Source organism: Cygnus olor, chromosome 2 (genome assembly GCF_009769625.2).
Source record: "Cygnus olor isolate bCygOlo1 chromosome 2, bCygOlo1.pri.v2, whole genome shotgun sequence".
NCBI lineage: Eukaryota > Metazoa > Chordata > Aves > Anseriformes > Anatidae > Cygnus > Cygnus olor.
The window spans coordinates 108,285,435-108,305,527 of NC_049170.1; the positions used below are offsets into that span (position 1 = coordinate 108,285,435).

Genomic DNA, 20,093 nt, shown 5'->3' on the forward strand with positions numbered 1-20,093 from the left:
TCTTCATCTTCTCATCTGTTTCTTGGCTGACTTCCTAGTCATTCCTGCAAACTTGAGGGGAAAAAAAAAAAAGTTGTGATCTTACTGTATTTGCCATTTCCCCTTTCAAATCCACCGTACTGTCACTTGAGATGCACACTCTCCCTCTTGTTCACGGTAAGTGTTTTGCCACCAAGGGCAGGACAGCTGCCACAAGGTCACTGGGACATCACCAGTGCAGTCTTCCCACTTCCACCCCACTATGATGTCCTGAAATGGAGACATGGCAAAGCCCAGAAGGATGAAGGGCCTAGAGGGGAAGACATGAGGAGCGGCTGAGATCACTTGGCCTGTTCAGCCTGGAAAAGAGGAGGCTGAGGGGAGACCTCATCTTGGTCTACAGCTTCCTCATGAGGAGGAGCAGATGGGCAGGTGCTGATCTGTTCTCTCCAGTGACCAGTGATAGGACACGTAGGAATGGCGTCAAGCTGCGATAGGGGAGGTTCAGGCTGCGATCAGGAAGAGGTTCTTCACTGAGAGGGTTGTCACACACTGGAACAGGCTCCCCTGGGATGTAGTCACGGCACCAAGCCTGTTGGAGTTTAAGAAGCGTTTGGACTGTGCTCTTAGACATATGGTCTGAATTTTTGGGTAGACCTGTGTGTTGCCAGGAGTTGGACTCCATGATCCTTGTGGGTCCCTTCCAACTCGGGATATTCTATGGTTCTATGATTCTATGAAGGCTATCAGGTGAGGCAGAGCCTCGCACAGACTGTGAGAAGTACACGAAACCAGAAGACAGTCCAGGGATGAAAGAAGGGCACAAGCCCCTGCACCTCACTTCTGGCCAGCTGCTGGTTGCACTGGAAAAACACACCCCACAAGGCAGGACCCCCAACCCTCGGTGCACACGGGAGTGCCCCCATTCCCCTCATGAAGAACGGCTGAAGGGCAAGAGGGGAAGGCACTGAGTCCTCAGGAGCACAGCGGGCAGCCCCCGGCTCTCGGGCAGGGACAGCGCCGGGTGGTATCGGATCAGGTCTGATCAGATCTAATCTGACGGGCTCGCCTCGCCCGAGCACACACGACATGGCGGGGGGGGCGAGGCGGGGCGGGGCCGTTGGGGCGGGGCGCGGCCGTTGGGGGCGAGGCCGTTGGGGGCGGGGCGTGCCGGTTGGGGGCGTGGCGTGCCCGTTAGGGGCGTGGCGTGCGAGGGCAGGGCCGCGGCGGGCGGGCGCAGGTGCGCAGGTGGGGGGGCGGTGGCGGTGCCCGTCCTGCGGCCATTTCCCTGTGTCACGGCTCCGTCTCCTAGCAACGGCCCCGAGGCCGGCCGGCAGCCCCGCGGCGGCGCAGGAGGCGGGGGCTCGGCCGGGCCGGCCCCGCGGCGGGAAGGATGCGGCATGGCGAGGGGGCAGCGCTCCCGCCGAGCTCCCTGAGGCGGCCGGCGACGGCGGCGGCGGCGGGGCTGGGCCGAGCGCCGGGCTCCCCCTCGGCCCCGCCGCCCGCCCGCCCGGGGCCGTGAGGGGCGGCGAGGCGGTGGCGGTGGCGGTGGCGGCGGCGGCGGCGGGGCGGGCGCCGCGCGGGGATGCCCGCTCGGGCCGGAAAGTTTCTTCCCCGCGGTGTCCGCCTGGCCGCGGACTCCTCGCCGGTCTTCCTCGGTAAGTGAGCGCGTCCCCCCTTCGGCGGCGTCGCTGCCATTTTGCGCCGCGGTGGGGTCCGCGGGAGACCCCCGGGCGCAGGTGGCGGCCCCGCGGGCTCGGAGCAGGAGCCCTTTAACGCCTCAGAGCCTCCCCTTTCTGCCCCTCCGCTCCTCTCGGACGGAGTTAAAGCGGTCCCCGGCCAAAGCAGCGCCTCGCTCGGCGTTAAAACTGTCTCTGGCCGCTGCCGGGTGGCCGTGGGGTAGCCCTGCAGCGCCCAGCCCAAGCACCAAGCGGTCCTCGGGGACTCGTGTGAGGAGCCGGTAGCACTTTGCCGGTGCCCGGAGCTCGCAGCCGGTTCGTACCGATGCGGTCTGCGTCCCCGGGATGTCTCCCCGAGCCCTGGGTTATTCTGCTGTGTTACGATCGCTGGTAATGGCTGGGGGTCGTACGATGCTCTCCACTTTTTCTGTAAATCGGAAAAACTAAGTGCCGAGCGCTGCCGATTTGCAAAGGCTGCTCCGAAATGATTGCCATCTGGTTTTGTCGTAGAGGAGACAGGCTCCTGTCTAGTGGGGCACTAGAAAGAAAGGGACCAACGAACCGGCAATAAAAGCAAATCATGCCCCGGTAACCACACTTCTCACCAACAAATAATGCTTTTTTTTTTCTTCTTTTTTCCCTTTTAGTTTTTTAAAGTGAATGGTTCAGTGATAAGAACGAGAAGGCAAGTCTCTGCTCTTTGTTTTGAGTATGCAGTACCTCAGAGAGTAATTTAACAATGTCCTTGCCGACAACACCCTTCTTTTCCAGGGAAAATACGAACGGAGTAAATGGGACACAACATTATTGCATACGTGGCAAATCATGGAATAGAATAGAAAAGAAATGAGATTTAAAAGCTGAAGAGGGGCACGATTTTTTTTTTTTAGGTGCTTACTTAATCATCTTTCAATGCAATGAATAGAAGTTTATAAACCAGATTATATTTGGTGCTGTTATCTTTTGCTCCCTAAAAAAAAAATCAGCTAAAAAGAGAAAGGGGGGAGGGGAACCTTCTCGGCAGCATGAAGGAGGATTCTCTGGAAAAAGAATTGCAACAGCACAGGAATTGTTCGTACATGGTGCATTTTGTAGCTCAGATTGCTGGGACATGCAGATGACTCCTGATGGTCCAGGGAAACGAAAGCCATAAATGCTAGCTGTTTAGTCCCCTGCCAGTTTCTCTACAAGCAACCCTTGCTGTTTCCCCCAGGTGATTCACAGGGGTTCGCTCCTCCTTTAATAAGACGTGACATGCTATCTCGTACTTGCCAGCCCCCTTCTCCCCTTTCTGGGGGCGGGGGGAACTGGCCGGGGTTACATAACACTTACCTTGAACGTCGCACGTGTTCCCAAACCAGGCGTCCGTCCTGCTGATGCTCCCCGACCACAGGCGGGAGATGGATTTCTGTAATGTTGCAGATCGAATGCAAAGGAAATGGCTAGGAAGAAAGTTCGACAGGGCACCGCTTTCTGGTATTCAAATGTTTCCCTTGTGCATTTCACAGTAATTCCTTTGCCACTTATTTAGGAAAGGCAAGCAATATGTTTAATCCCCCCCTTTCCCCACAGCAACATGCAAGTAGTGTAATAAAATAAGTGGTATCTGTAGATCAAATATATTGCCTTCCTGCTTTTATCTCCCTCCTCCCCTCAAATCCAGTCCCTGCATGACATCACTAACCACAGTTGCCGTGTAGCATAACCTGACCCTATGGGAATGGGGCTCGAGGGTAGGGAAGCTGTTAGCCACCTCTGAATCCTGGTGCTTTGTAAGCTCCTTCTGAGAGCAGCAGGATCATTTTTTGTTTACACCAGCAGGTACCACCCCATCTATCGTTTACCTGAAGTATAAATAAATTAATTAGCTGTTTGTCAAGGCTCTAGTGGGGAACATGGCTGCTTCCCTTACCAAAGTTGCCTAATTGTCTGTCTCATGGGTCTGCCAGTCTTTTTATCACACACAGGAGCTGTATGGACAAGGGAGATCACCCTGGTGGTGTCATCCCCTGTCCCATTTGTTGAGGGTTTTAACTATCAGGAGGTTGAAGGATAAACAGGAAACAGTGGCAGCTGTTGTGCTGTAGGTCTGTCCTCGGTCCTCACCCTTTTCTCTTTTTTTACTGCAGGAGCTGGAGCGGCTGTAGAGAGCAGTGCTCTGGGTAGCCAGCCATGATCGCCACTGGAGGCCTCCTGAGGATCTCAGCTAGGAAGCAGGACCCCTTGCGACCCCAAAGCCAAGCCCCCAAACGCAAACGTAAGACCAAGAAGAAACGCAAGAATGATGTGGTGGTGGTGAAAGGCAAGCTCAAGCTGTGCTCCCTTTCGGGGCTCATTGCCCTCTGTGGCATCCTGGTACTGCTAGTGGGCATCGCCTTGGCGGTGGTGGGCTACTGGCCCAAGCCCAGCCAGGTATACAGAGAAGGTGGCGTCAGTGGGGGCAGACACCTGGCATCGCAGGGTGGCACCCCCAGGAACCGCTCTCGCAGCCAGGAAGGGGCACAAGCAGACATCCATCCAGAGTCACCCCCCAGAGCCAGCTCCTCCACCACCGCTGCCACCCGGGGGTTCCCGCAGTCCCGTCCCACTTCCTCATCCCCCCAGGCCTCCGTGGGTTTCCTTTTCCGTCTTTTCTCAAGCTACTTGCATTCAGACAAGCTGAAGGTGCTGGGCCCCCTCATCATGGGTATCGGCATCTTCCTCTTCATCTGTGCCAATGCGGTATTGCACGAGAACCGCGACAAGAAGACCAAGATCATCAACCTGCGTGACCTCTACTCCACTGTTATCGATGCCCACAGCCTGCGGGCAAAGGACGGAGGCACCCCGGCCTCAGCCCCTCTCAACGGCTTTGTCAATTACGTGCAGTCCCGGGGCCTGGAGCTAAAGCCTGGTGGTGAAGGCCTGGGGGCCACGGCCATGCTGGCCAAGAGCTCCTGGCCGCCAGGGCTGGGTGCTTCCCTTTCTCCACCTGACCTGGCATCCTCGCCACGGCGTTCCTCCTTCTGCACCCCACCGCAGCCTCCCAGCCTGGCCGAGGCCGTGTACAGCATCTACCGGGAGCGTGCTGCCCTTACTGGCCGCACCTTCACCAGCCCACCCTGCAGCCCACCGGAGAGCTGGGGCCAGCGCAGCACGGCCAGCTCCATCGTTGGCTCTTCACTGAGTGCTTTCACCCTTCTGCCCTTGGCACAGAGTGGCGGAGGGGGAGGCTGGCGGAGGCCCCCTGGTGAGCGGGGAGCCCGGGAGATCCAACGGGGGGAGTTTGAACTGAGCCTGACTGACCTTAGCAGCAGCCACGTCAAGGGAGGCTACGGGACAAGGAGGCACAAGCTGGTTCTGAGGCGGCAGAGCACCAGCTGCTTGCCTGATGCTAGGCGTCCCCTTTCCCCCGAGCCACCTCGGTCTCCAGCTGTCAGCAGGGCCCTGGACTCCAGCCTCTTGGCAAAGGCATCTTCTAGCTACTCCAAATCTCTGGATCTGGGGGGTTCACCCCCCTCCACTCCCCCTGCCGTCACCAGGACGGACTCTCAGAGCTCTCAGTCTGATCCTTCCAGCAGCAATAAGGGCTACAGCCACCTGGAGGAGGCTGGCACCTCCTTGGAGTCAGTTGCCAACATCCCAGCCAGTAAAATCCAGGACTGTGAGGAGGAACCGGGTGAGAAGACAGACCCCCTCAAGGCTACCAGCAGAGAACAAACAGGGGAGCAATCTCAGCAAACGCAAAGACAGTACACAAATAAAGAGAAACTCTTTATGATTTCTAGGTCGCACACGGCATTAGGGCTGGAGGATGGGGAACTGGAGAGTACTGGCATCTAAACGAAACAGAGAAGGCACGAGGACACCTTGCAACCCTCCACACCTTTCCCCACTTCTCCAATGTTTTTGTGGACTTAAGAAACCAATCAATATCCAAAGAGCTGCAGTATGTCACCCTTGAAAATTGAATTCAATAAATCCTATAGGTGACTTCAGGAAGAAAAAGAAAATCCTTCTGTCCGATTGTGATTGTATGTTCCATGCAAGCCAAATTGTATTAAATATCCACAGTCCAATAAGTTCTTCGGATCAGATTAATACAGTTTCGGACAGTATAACTGTGCACTTTACTTGTCTTGATTTCCAAGTGCCCCTTCTTCTCCTCTGATTTCTTTCTTGCTGATTTGCCACTAACTGCTTGAAAACTGCAGGCACCTTTTAAGCTCAAGAGCAACATGGTCTTCAGATCAAGAAAGCTGAGCTCTCTCTTTGTTTTGGTTCAATCACTCTAAAAAGTTTGCAAGGCCTTAAGGATGACGTACCTTGACAAAGAATGAGTTTGTTTAAATTCTGGAAAAATGACGTTTTAGAAGAGACTGGAGCGGAACAGAGCTCTGATAATTTAGTTAAAACCATTACATTCTGAATCCAAAATACCTACTACGACGTGATACTTTATTAAGTATTATTACACATGTATTGACTAATAGCATTAAAGGCTTTTTTTAATAAAACATTTACAAACAAAACTGAGAGACAAACAGTCCTTATTTTGGTAAGTACATACAGAAACCAGAAACCTCTGTTTTTATACTGTGAATGATGATAGAGATGCTACAAGGCTAAAGTTGTTTATGCTTTTAAGTGGATAATAATAATTTCGGAGTAGTTTCAAACAAAATAGTGGTTCTGACTCTGAGAAACTGCCCTTTAGTTCAGGCAGCAGATTCTGTGTGCATTTCTAAGAGTGCTTTGTGACAGTGGAAGAAATGTGAGATTTAGACATGCTAAGGAAAAAAAATAAACGTTTGAACCGATCAAAACTCTATTTTGTGAGTATATTGCATTAATTCTCAAACTGCAGCATGTTTTTCTCTGGATTTTTCACTCACAATTGTTGTTTTAAGCCTTCCTGCTGTTAAGGGTTTCCAATTTATGAATGCATGTGCATAAGCTTAATTTTAAAGCATAATGAAGGTCCTGAAAATCTCTTAGCTATTCTCCTATTGAAGTAATGGATGTTTCTCACTGACTCGATGCGGTGACAGTTTCTTCATGAGTGAGGAAAATCAAGTTTCCTTAAGGCTGGGCCTATGCAATATCGTCTGTGGGCAGATTTTTAGTAAATTGATGAGTTGTTTCATTTTCATACCTGCAACATGACAGCCATCTTTTATTTTGCTAAAGCATCTAGCTTTAGCAATCAGAAGATTTTGTCAATATTTCAGATTTCAAATACGAATGTGGCATTTCATCGGTACAATAGGAGAAACTGACATTAAACAAATACAGTGTGTAGGCAGGAAATAGTTTTTCTGTTGCAATTAAAATTTTTGTTATGGTTTCATGTTTTAAAATGTTTAGTTATATTATTTAAATACTTATTACAGTACATTGCAAAATTGAATATAACTGTCACAAAATGCAATGCAAAGAGTAATCCAGCAAAATTCTTTATTAAATAAGGCTGATTTAAAGATATATATATATATATATATATATATAATAATAATAAATGATTTGCCATGTCAGAATTCCTAAAGTGGGGAAGCAGAAAGTGCTTGTTCCCTTGAGCAACGGAGACATCCAGATGGCTATATCTTTTCTCCTGTCGGTGGCAACCAGTAAAATGACAACACGAACATCAGTACGACATTTTTTGCTGTCAAACTGCTAGCACACAGCTGGCAAAAAATGTTTTAAAACTGCAGGGACTGGAGGGGATTGATGAGGCCCCACATGGAGTGGTTGGCCTTCCCTGTGAGAAGGGCAGCTTAGCTGGAACTGACGTTCACACAGTTCTTTCATTTCAGTTCCAAATCAGCAATGGACCTGCACTTCTGCTCAGTGCTCCTCCTGTGATTCCCAGCAGATTTATGAGATGTATCTGAGCAGTGTTACCTGGTGCTGACAGAGATGCTGATGGCAGCGTTATTTACACAGGTGAAGATACCCTGTTATTTTCCACATGAAAACTTCATAGAGGTGCAGGGAAAGAGGCTAGTCATGGGAGGCTGCTTCCATGGGAGGATGAGGTCCTCTTGAAAGCATAACAGGTTATTTTATTCTGAAGGGCAGACAGAAGTATTTTATATATATGTATATATATATATATGTATTATCAGTAAATATTTCTTCAGTCAATCTGAATTTACAGGTGTGCTCTGAAAAAAAAACACACAACTTTAAAAAGCCTCTGGGTAGCTCCTTAGACTAATTTAAAATAAAGCAGTCCAGTAATTCTTCTGCTGATTAGTTTTCCACAAAGCTTTCTGAATAATAAAATTACAGTAAACTTTGTTTTTAATAAGTACATTTTTGGCTTTTCCCTGTGTTGCCAAGAAAAAGGAGATTTGAAACATGAACTTCCATCAGTCAAGCTGGATTTTTAGAACAGCAGCTAGAAGTGATTTGTAACATACACATTAATAAGCAGATAAAGCCTCTCTGCAAGTAATAAAAAAAAACTCTCTCCTTAGTTTTATGAATGTATTAATCAAATGTATTTGTTGAACAACATATGCAGTGGTGGATTTGAAATCAGAAAACTTTGTTTAAAATTCAAGATGGGCAAATTAGTTTAACGCATCAGTATTGGAAAATGGGTGAGAAATTCAACTCTTGTGCATGACGTGTGACTGCTCGCAGTACCATCAGCTTTGGAGAGAAACAGAGGTTGATGAGGACCTGAACCTTTCCTAATGACACCAGCAGGAGATGTGAGTGCTCAGTTTTGTGCATTAACCTCTTCTTGATCCTCTCCCAATTGACCCTGACTGCTTCTCAGGACTGCCAGACTGCCGTTTGGCTATCGTTTGCTCCTTTTACTTTTGCTTATGCATTTTCCTCCAATCTAGTCTCTTACTTTTAACCATCTTCTTCCTGCCACCAAGTGCTTCCTCCACATGCCTTGTCAAGAGCTGAGACGTTGCTTCTGCTTACCGGTATCTACCTGCCTACATGTTGCAGAAAGAGTGTACAAAATACTTTTTAGGATGGAATTGTTAAACTGGAATACCCAGGCATAAATTCTTATTATGGAAAACAAACAAACAAAAAAAATAAATAGCTTTTGGTACAGAGATGTTTCCTTTAGCATAGAAGAAGTGCTCTGATGCTTATATAAAATTTCCAGAGGAAAAGATAATTTCTGCCTGAACTCTCAGAGCATTCCCATCACTAGGTACAACTAGGTACAAGGCTGCATCTGTGCATTATGAGTATAGATGCTTGGACAAGTCTGAGGACATAGGCCAATGCCCTCAACGTGCTTCAGTTGTGCTGCTGTTTATTAATCCTCAGGACTCTAGAGAAGCTACTCACATGATCATATTGTAACCCAGTTCTGGCTCAGTTTTCACTGTCTAACAAAATATTTAAAATCCTTGTCTTAACCTGGCTCGCTTGACTCAGCTGATCTGCTGAACACTTCCAGAAGCAGCTCAGCTGACAGACCTCAGCAGGTGGCAAAAAGGGCAGGAGTACCAAGAGCGAGGAACGAGGGGGAGACAACATCACCCCCCCCCATGCAAAAGTGGCTCACACTTTTGGCCAAGTGGTGAAACGGTTTCTGTTTCCCAAATCAGAGGAAAGGAGTTTGAGTGCTGTATTGTGAGGGGGTGACACAGTGGTTATCAACCACACATAAAAGGGAAAGCAAATGTTTGTCTTGAGTGGGATGTGTTCAGGTATAAATACAGACGCATTTAGGGAAACATCCAAGGTTCGTAAAAGGTGTTTAATGCAAGTTTTGATACACTTAAGTCTATTAGGAACTGTATTTGTAAACTCTAACCCTTGTATCCAACCGTTGCCATATCAGTTGTTCTACTACAAAAGACAATAGCCCAGATTTATTGCACTGTATTATTTAGATACATTTTTAACAGCCTTTTCAAGAAATCATGCTGTCCAACAGTGAGTAATAGTGCATGTACAAACATCTAATTAGATAACTATTAACCTAGTTGTAAGTCTGCAGGCTGTGATAGAATACTTCCATAATAGCCAAAACAGTTTCAAAATGTACACAGAACATGACTTCAATTAAACAATTTTTATTAAAAGTAATGGAGTTGACACAATAACTGATAAAAATTATTGGATTCCAATGTGATGAATAGTCTTTGATAAAATGTAGCAGTTTTTCTTTCTAAACAAGAATATATTCAAGTGGATGCAATAAAACAGGACTATTTATAGTGAGAAATGAAAATTGCTCATCATGTAAGTAGATCACCAATTAATGCTTTGCATCATTAACATATTTCAGTCTCTCAAATTTCTCTTTCCATATGAAAAGATGAAGAGAGAAAGAAAGTAACACCCAATCTCTGGCCGTAACCAAGCCAGAAATCAGACTTCGGTACACAAAAGGTACAAAAAATACAAGTTCTCGGTGGAAGCTGACAATTAAAATCTTAAAGTATCTAGGTTGTGCCTTGTTTTTTCTTCTTCTAAAGAAAGTACATCAAACTTCCCTCAGAAAAAAATAAAATAAAATAATCTACCTTTTTCTCTTCTCCAAGACTGTCACAAGCAATAATGGAATGCTCTTTCCAGTCTGCTTAATTATTGTTTTTCTCTACCAAGGATGAGTCAAGAATTCAGTTTGGGCCTGCAAACAGTGAACAGAAGCACAGCATGTGCAGGCACAATCTGAGAGGATAAATAGGGTCTCAGCCACAGGAAAAAATCTGCCATGGAAGGGTATGCTGTTATCTATTTTAGTTCAGACACTAGCCTGTTTACCAGTTTTTAAATTGCCAAAGCAGAAATATCTAAGTGCATGAGAAGATGACTCCTACCGTTTAGCTCTCACTGTAAGAGCGGAGGTAGAGGCAGGCCCTGGAAGCCCAACAGAGGCAGAAATGATCGGGTGAAATGGCACTGAAGTTTCTAGGTTACCAGAAATGAGCTGACTGGATCAGGCACTGGAGGAGCATGGCCTCTATTTGTCTACTGGTCTTTTACTTACATTTTAATTATAGACTGTGGCACGTGGGAGCCACCATACCTACTTCTAAAGTTTTTTTTTTTTCTCTGTAGTTTTTCAATTATTTCACAATGAGATGGAAAGCTCGTTTGGTAAAATAGTTCCAGGAAAGAAGGTATCAAAAGAGATGCAAACATGAACTCAGTGCTTTCTTCTGGCAGTCAGGCACTCCCGAGACAGGGCCCTCTCCATTTAAATTATAGAGTCAAAATCTGCCAGTGATTCTTCATGTTCGAGTTACCAAGGAAGAAGTTTGGAAAAGTAGTTTGAGTTTTAGAGAGCAGCAGAACAGTAAAAACCAGCACTTAAACTCATCTCATACAGAATTAAAATCTCGTACTATTAAAATCTTAGCCCACAAGTCATTCCCCCCCCCCCCCCCCCCCCCCATAAAGGACATTCAGTCTAAGATTTTGAGAGTTACTTTTTTTTTTTCTCTCCACGTTCTTGCCATAGGAGGTGAGAATACATAAGTGATAATCTCAGACTGGAACGTAGAAGTTGGGAGAGAGGGTCTGGATTTAGAGAAATGGTCAATTCCAAGCTAAGTTTTACAGCTAATGTCAAAATTTTAAGAAAAAAAAGTGATTATTTAGCATTTTTGTCTAATATACTAATATATTTTCATAATAGTTTTAATGAACTGCAGTTTTGAAGAAAACAACATACAAGGCCAGAGTATAATTGCTGCCAAGCAACTGGAAGTAACATCACACTAGTTACTGAGATATCTAACTATATATATATATATATATATATATATATTTATGTTTTAATGGGTACACACAGACAGGGAATTTAGATGGCAGATAAAAATCAGTAAAATACATACTAGAAAAAAAAAGAACCTAGGCCAATCACTTACTGCAATAAGTATATGCATGATGGTGGCATGTGCTATACTTCCATATTCTGTGCCTAACTGCAAAGTTTATAGGCCTAATTCAGTAGCCAAAACTCTCATTGCACATACAGGAGAACTTTTTTTTTTTTCTTTCACCCTGGCAAGTCTTTAGCTTACAAGTCTTTGAAGTGACAGCCATCACATAACCTAGGAGTGCTGTTTGCTCATCACCCTTAGTAAGATTTGGCACAGTGCTGACACATCCTCCCTGGCCTGTCTGGGAACAAAGTGAGGCCAAGCCACACAGCTTTTTTCTTCTTTTTTTTTTTTTGTGCAGTTTCCAAGCTGATACAAGCCACATCAGCCATTTTCAAAGGAGCAGAACTTCACAGCTTGAGCACAAGTGCTGGTAAGAATTAGAGCTAGTAATGACTTTGCAAACGGAGGTGGCACGCTACAGGGTGTGCAGTGCAGCTTGCTTTACACCTCAGAGCAGCACAGAAGCCTTCTGTAGGGTCTCTCAAGAGACTACCTGGCAAACTAACCTTTCTGAGATATGGCACATAAAAGTCACCAGAGGTGGCTACATCAGGACAAATATCCAATGAGCTAATGTGGTACTTCCACAACACCATAAAATTGCCTCTCTCTATCCTGAAGTGTACTTTAGGTCTCTCTCTGAGGGCTGTAGCATATGTTTTTTACTTCACTGACTTTACAATGAAAATGCACTTTAAAGAAACACAATTTAGACTCAGGGCCTAATAGAACCTTTTTAAAATGCTTATAGAGTCCCCATTAAAGTAGCATCAGATCACCTCACAGTCCTTAATGTATTTCTGTCTAACATGCCTTGGGAACAGAGAGTGATTATCTTCTTTAAAAACAAGTCACAGAGACACAGGCACAGACAAAGTGTGCACAGACCAAATTTATGTTTTTTAAAGGGAGAAGAATGTAGGCACCAGAATGCAATAATGACAGCATGCAAATACCTGCCTCTGAGTGACTTTTCCAAACCATGCAAGTAGCCTGCTAAGGAACAGAGCCTTTGAGTGCCTTTCTTCAAAGAGGAGAGTCCTCCCTCATCTTTAACATAGCCTCTTTCTGCATGCAAGGCACTGAAGTGTTAATCTATTTCATTATCTTTCAGATTCATTGCACACAATATTACAGGAAATGACAAAAGCATAAGATTGTCCTAAAACATCCCTGAAGAATATTTAAGGACAGTGGCAATACTGGACAGCTGATGCCATTTTGTTTCAAATGGGTAACTTAAAAGGGGAACAAGTCCAGAACTGATTATTAGTTTGCTGTGGTAACACAGGAAAAGGTGATGATAGTAGCAGCTCTTTGGGGTTGGAAAACTTAGATCTGCCTGCTAGCATTGCCAATCACGCTACAAGCTACCTTGGTGCTTGAAAATGCAGCAGGACAGTTCATGTCCTCGTGTCTGTCTTTGCAACTTGTACAGCATCTGGAGCAGCAGCACTGGAACAATGGCACAAGCTAGGGCTGCATCTCCCAGCATCTCATCAGAGACTAATATAAACAAGCTGGAGAAGGAAGTTCTCTCTTTTAGACCCTTGAACTAGAGTTTTGGTCCATCATCACCTTAATGAAGCAACTGAGCTTTTTAAGGAAGTGTTTAGACTAACATGCAGGACCTGTGAGCACACCTTCTTAGCAATGGACTCTGCAAGGACCTAGTGCCCTGCCTCTGGCACAGGAATACAACCCCAAATGAATGCCACAGCACAGGTCTGGGATCCATGAGCTTCAGCAGTGCTGTGCCTCAATAGCCCTCTGGCTGGTCCACACTTGACACAGGTGAGCTCTCCACTGATACTCTGGGGTGAAAAGGAGAGGGGCACATGACTAGCTATGGCAAAGTCTGCAGCTTCTAGCTGTCACACGTTCAAAAGGCTTTCTTTCCCTCAAATGGGAGAATTTAGTGCAACAGCTAGAAGATGTCACCTCCCTGCTCCCCTTCCACTTATTTCTCTCTGTGAGAAGCTGGACAACCCCAGTGCCACCAGGGTTGCAGCAGGAATTTTCACCCAGCTTGGCACACGCATCCTTCCCACATAGCTGTTTGCCTAATGAGGCCAGTGGAGTGAAGTCAGAGGAAGCTCACACATTTCAAGTAATTACACATGTAAAGCAATATTATGATAGTGTCTACTGTATCTTTCATTTCACAAGCCAATTGGTTCAGTCCTCTGCTCAAATAAACGTTGTATGCTGCCTGATAATTCACCAGCAGGTTGAACCAATTCTCATATGGGCAGCAGATATTTCAACAGCAATGTATTCCTGCAAGGTGCAGTAGGTAAGCATCCAAAGTGTACAGTAGAATCTCTTGGTTTATTTTACAATTGTAGATAACCTCATTGATGATTTAGACAATCATACTTTAAGTAACTCTGCCACCATAAGAATAGGATAGAATTATGCTTTTCAGCAAACCTAACCACATATTTTGTTCAATTGCCTCTTAGAGGAATGGTTGGGTAGGAGACAAGGGTCCGATTTGGATCAACAGTGATTTCCATACTCACCAATACTATTTTACAACTGTGTTTCTTACTGAGATAGAAGTGGCATTTCCACCGCAGTGGAGTTCAGAAATCCCCAGGTACTTTGGTAAATTTGAGATGTCACAACGTTAGGAAATTAAGGCATAAGTTATTCAAGTTATTTTAAAATGAATTGCTGATCCCCCTGAGCAACTGGAATGCATATCAGTTGAAGGGAAAATAAAGATTACCCTTATTTAGGGGGTAATACTAGGAATATTTTAGATATTCCTAAAACATTTCTTCTTCAACACAAGAATGGAATACAACTAACAACACTGGGGATGAGAAAGGTTTTATCAGCAGGAGTTTCAAGTGTCCTAGTGGTATCAGTAAGTAGTATGCCCATTTTGAAAATATGCTGTTAAGTACTCCATGTCCTGAGAAGGGATTGCTTAATCTCTTTTGTTTCCTACCAAATGTGATGATAAATTATTTGCATTACACACAGTAAATGGGCACACTATGCCCTATGCAGCCCTCTCTTACAGAGTCTGTGGTTGACGAAAAGACTTCTGTGGAAGTCTTCATGACTCTGAAACAGCCATTAATGCACATTTACCGTATTAAAGTATAGAAGTGGTAGCAGGTCTTGTTCTGTCAACGAGAGGCCTTAGAATTACTTAGCCCTTGTCAGAGGAGAAACAGAGCCATAACCTAATCAGCCTTTGTTTAAATGAGTAATTCTTTTACAGTACAGAGTATAAGCAATTACATTACAGGTGCGTGAGTCTGCATACTGCAGCAACACAGCATATATAAATCATCATGTTTATGCACAACTAAAATGCATTACTTCTACACAGCCCTGAGAACTGAACCAAATGATGAAAAACTGGAATTCTGGTGCAACACATGGAGTAACATATGCACACAGGGTAAAACAGGTGTCCCAGACAGAGAAGGTAACGAGGAAATAGCTGATATCATAGCAGTGATTTAAAGGCATAAGCATGGTAATCAGGGCTGTTTGAAAAGAGAGGTTAGACTGAACCTGCCAGAAGATACTTCAAAAAATAAAAGTGCAGTAAATGAAGGCATAGGCAAGGAGCCTACCCACAGGCCATGAAAGCAGTGACACCCTAAGAGGAGTTTCCTACTAGAAGTACTTCTGCTCCAGCAGACCCCCCCTCCCCATCTCAGGCACACAGGTTCCTGTAAGGCAGCAGCAATTACCACAGCAGCAACATCCTTGGTGCCAAGTCGCTGCTTTTAGACATTGCACTACCGTGGCTCTTGCATCATTCTGTCCCCAGTGGGCATTACTCCTTTCTGCAGAGACTGGTGGAGCATCGCCTGCCCTCGCAGACTGTGGCAGACACCAACTTTCAGCAAGGAGCTGGGATGCTGGCAGCAGCAGTCTGAGTACAGCATCCCTGTAACAGAGCCCAACAACCTCAGGCACAGCAATCTGGCAGAAACATCTCCTCCTCCTCCATCCATTCTGCACTGGCTCCCCTTCCCAACCACAGTAAGGCAGGGGTACACTCAATTATTCTCCGAGTAGGATTACAGGAGCTCTGAGACCTTGTGACAGCCCAGTACTCCCATTACAATAGGGGCTATACAAACCAGAGCAAAATGGACTTACAAGCAGCAGCCTAACAGTTGCCAAAGTATGCTCAGAGCCCCCATGAGCTCAAAGGGATGATGAGTGGTATCCTCCCCTAGAGGGAGAGGCTGTCATGAAAGACTCCTAGGGATAGAGAACAGAGCTATTCTTACCCAGCAGTATTCACTACCCAGAACAAGGAACAAAGGGATACAAGCTGGCAATGTCAAGAAGCATCATGAAAGAGGCACAAGTGCAGGAACCCAAGCCAAACTAGATAAATGCTGTGGAGGGAAAGTAAAACAGGAGCAGCATAGAAAATAAACAACAGAAAAAGCATTAAAGGAAGGTCCAATAGCAGGGTAACAAAGCAACTTTGGAGACTCTACAATGGAGACAAGGAGATGTGCTTTTGTTTTTCTAGAGGGACAGTGGAGGAAGGGAGGTAGATTTTAGTGTATCTCCTGGGTATTTTAAGTATATCTCCTGGGTATAAAGCAGCTAAGAAGAGCTGATTTGAGCTGATTTTAAGAACCACCTTCACAAGCACTGCTAACTGCTTTATATGCAGAATAATATGGGTCATTTAAGCAATGGCTCTCACTTGCAGCTCTTAAAAACCAGCACAGTGCCACTGCAAGTCCTGCAACCAATGAGCGGAGCAGTAGTATTAGGGTGGTATACAAGCCAGGAGCTAAGATGTGCATTTAATGCCTAATATTTTTTTTTCCAGAAAGTATTTTGATCCCCTCCTGCAAGTGTAGAAAATATGCTTTGATCTAAATACATAGGCTTTTTAGAGTCTCTTTATGAGACTTGTCCTGTATTTCTGCTGCACAGGTCAGTGACTAAAGTCCATGGTAGGAAGCCAGCTTCAGAGGTGTTAAGCCTACACAATGCTTGGACTTAAGCCCCCTGGGAGTGATTTTGAGAAGAAAACTGCACAATACAATTATATGAAGTCACTTCGAATTTATGGGCCTGCAGATGTGTGCCTTCCTGGCTATAATCCCGAATAGCCACTTCTACAAAGAATATTTGCCAGAGTTTAATAGTCTTCATCCATCTCAACACTCGAGTACCACGAGTGAGCTATTCTTGGCTATGCAACTGCAGCCCTTGAGTTGGGTTTAGGATAACTATGTAAGAATGGATCAGGCGAAGAAATTGTTTCAAGGCTAAATTCAGATTCTGTCTCATGAAGATAAAAAATAATCAAGAATAATCATTTAAGCATATTTACACATACTTACTGAATTGAGGGGCTATTCCATTCTACCTGCACCAGTAAAAAAAACTAAGGCTGTTATTGTATGGCATACTACCAAGCAGAAGCTTTGACTAATAACAGCAGAATATATGCATTAACATGAACTCCAAGAAGAACAGGGAAGAAGAAAGGCAGATCGCTTCTCACCCCCCTCTCCTAAAGCTACCTGCTCCTAGTCACAGGATCAGGCATTTAGGGTACCACAACAAGAAGATCACAGGACTTCACAAAGTAGAGCATGGCATCCTCCTGACATGAGGTGTAGGCGAAGGATGTGTTTCTGCTGTTGTGTATAGAGCAAGTACAGGACTATGGGAAGAAAAAGCCAGCTAGAATAGCTAAGATCTTTATTTTAACTTAGAGATACAGGGTTCTTGCTTAGTTGCATTTTGCCCCCCAAAATGCAACATCCAGAACCAAACTACCCTAGCTGTTCAGATGGTAAGTGCCCATATGATTGTCTAACAGCATCTAGTAGCAAAGCACCCAGAATAAGGTATTTATGGGACACTTTCTTCAGTTTTTACATCCTGTTTATTAGAACTGCTGGTTTACGCATACCCAGTTAAAAAAAAAATCAGCCAAAAAATGGGAAGAAGCTACTGTTAAGGCCTCCTTTCAACTTACTTAGAAAACAATTATCATGGTAGTTCAGTTCAACATTAAAACAGTTCTTTCAAAAAATCACACAACCAGTGGGTAATATTTAATACAAGTTCTCTCTCACCCTGAAGTTGTACCATTGTTTCAATAACTCAAGTAACATTAAGCTAAACTCAATTAGAACAAATTAGCAGATTGCCTTTATCTTCTATATAAACTACTGCTGCTTGTAAACAAGTTAATTAAAGTGAAAAAATAGGCAAGTTAGAGGCTATAAGGAAAAAAATGTCATGAAAAGAACAGTAAATGCAGGAATCATAAAGAATGAGTCAAATTCACTTCCGAACCTAGATTTTAGTGTTGTTTCCTCACAGAAGTAGAAGGGCAATTAATCTGCTTCCTCAGTGCAGTTATTTCATTTTAGAAGCTGTTTCCCACCTGCCCTACCCTCAAAAACACCTAATAACCAACTGTATTTCAATTAATTTGAATGAAAAAAAACATGAGGTAACAAACACATGGATCCCCATGTCCAAAGCAGAGTACCAACGAAATTTAGGACTTATTCTCCATCAGGAAGCTGAAGATATGTTATGACTTGAACAGCATTATAGAAACTCATTTTGAATTGGCTGTCATTAAGGACTAAAGAACTGAATATTTGGTAGACATTTTGGTTTAAGTGCTATTTTAAACTATCAAGATAAATTGTAGTGGCATAGCTTAAGTATTTATTTTAATTTAATGTACCAAAACAAGACTACTATACTCCTAAGGTAAGTGAAATTAATTACCCTGCAATCATCACAATAATCCTAAAACAGAATTAAACTTAAATTGGAACCTGTAGGCATTAAACACCCAAATGTTTTTGAGCACAGGTTCACCACACATTTGCTACACTCCAGTGCCATCTGTCTATAAAAAGATAATTAACATTTTCAATAAGAAAAAATGCAGTTTATTGTAAAGTGTACTTGGTCCTAGGCCATTGAATCCACTTAAATTCATAAGATGAATGACTCTACTGATCCTCTTTTGAATTAGGAAATCATTAAGAAACACTGTTTCCTCAGTGTATTTAAGGCAAAGTTTTCTGGAAAACCGATTCATCCAAAATGTGCTGATACAGAGATGCAGTACTGAAGCCTCACTCTAACTACTCTTCAAAATTAACCTTGAAGCCTTCCTCTAGCATTGAGCAATTTAGCTGCATTTTGAAGACCCCAGAGCAGCTGTGAATAACTGCTCTCAAATTTGCATTTAGAAGACCATTTGGGGACAGGCTTTTGAAAGTCCACAACCTTCCGTGGAGTGACAAAAATAAATGCTCTGCCAAGCGCTGCAACACAAGGCGCCTGACCCAAACCTCGGCACAGAGCACAAAGTGGGTTCATTAAATGCAGAGCCTTCCCTTTCCTCCTGCTCAGGGGCAGCCTGGTATGTTTGTCTCTCCCTCTGCTCCCCACTAAAGGGGCACAAATCCAGGTTTATAAGGCCAGTAACAAGCTGGACAGGTTTACAACAACCTGGTGTTAATTTAATAAAGTGCATCCTAAACACTCTGCCCAACGCTGTATTCCCACACCCCACGTATGGAAGCCAAACACCATATGCTTAACGCTTCTTCTGGGAAAAACTACTTGAGGACACTTTTCTCCCCCCAAATATGCATGTATTTTCTGAGGAAAGATTGAGGTTTTTAAAAAGGCCAGATACCTCTTTTCAATGATCGGCTAAAGCAAATCAGGGATATGCAGCATTTTCCAGGCATCCTACTGCCTTCACCCGTGCACATCGCCCCCTTTGTAGCTGCCCAAACCTAGGGCGAGCCGCAGGGGCCTCGAAGCAGCTCGTTCCTTCTCGTCCCAGCTGCAGCTGTTTTTCCAGTAGTGCCATCTACTGGCTTCGTCCTGCCATGAGGCTCCGCAGAGAGATGATTTCCCGTGCAGCAGGTAGGGCAGGCTCTGCTTGGGAGCCACAAACCATCTCCTTGGCTTCAGTGAACAGTACGCAAAGCAAGGAGGCTTCAGCACCAGCAGTGGTACAAAGCCCTTCATCTCTTCCTGCCAGAAGTGAATACGGTTCTGTTTTGTCCTGTCCTTCGCTAACTCATGCATACATTCAAGACTACGACACTACTTCAGTTAGTAGAAAAGCTGCTCTGCCTCATTTCCTCTAAGGCATTTTACAGAAACAGTTCATTATGGATTCCTCTTCCTCTGCTGCCATAACTTAGTGGTTTAGCTAAAGAAAAATACTTTGTATTACAATATTTCTGGAGGGATAAATCAAGCTATTTCCATAAGTCAGACAAAATAATTAAGTAGCTACTATTTGAACTGAAGCACATATTTCACAGAAGCATGTTAACAAGAGCCATACCACTTACAACACAAAATGATTGATTGCTTATGTCTTTGTCACAGTAATGGCTTGGAGCCTTAAGGTCAGAGCAGCTGTGGGGATCAGGCGAGCAGGGGTCTGTAGGCACTCCTGGGAGAAAGAAGGCAGGCAGGCATAGAAAGGAGCAGAATTGGGGGAAGAGGCAAGGCAGAGTAGGAAAAAGAGATGGAACTAAGGTAGAAGTGTATATCTGGGCAACAG

General features: G+C 44.8%; 1 protein-coding gene across 5 annotated transcripts; it reads left to right on the top strand.

Annotated features, from left to right (window-relative positions):
* Positions 1-1,479: 1,479 nt before the first annotated feature.
* Positions 1,480-10,119, top strand: TMEM200C (transmembrane protein 200C). Of its 5 annotated transcripts, none has more exons than XR_005817804.1 (3): positions 1,480-1,637; positions 3,788-6,195; positions 7,454-10,119. XR_005817804.1 is itself a non-coding variant. In XM_040550073.1 (3 exons), the coding sequence occupies exon 3, from the start codon at positions 3,831-3,833 to the stop codon at positions 5,478-5,480; it is 1,650 nt and encodes a 549-aa protein (XP_040406007.1). In that variant the 5' UTR covers positions 1,555-1,637; positions 3,020-3,134; positions 3,788-3,830; the 3' UTR covers positions 5,481-10,119. The 5 variants fall into 5 exon arrangements, 4 of the variants coding, with proteins under 4 accessions (XP_040406006.1, XP_040406007.1, XP_040406008.1 ...); XM_040550073.1 differs by adding an exon at positions 3,020-3,134 and having other exon boundaries at positions 1,555-1,637; positions 3,788-10,119; XM_040550074.1 differs by lacking the exon at positions 1,480-1,637 and adding exons at positions 2,653-2,871; positions 3,020-3,134 and having other exon boundaries at positions 3,788-10,119.
* The last annotated feature ends 9,974 nt before the right edge of the window (positions 10,120-20,093 follow it).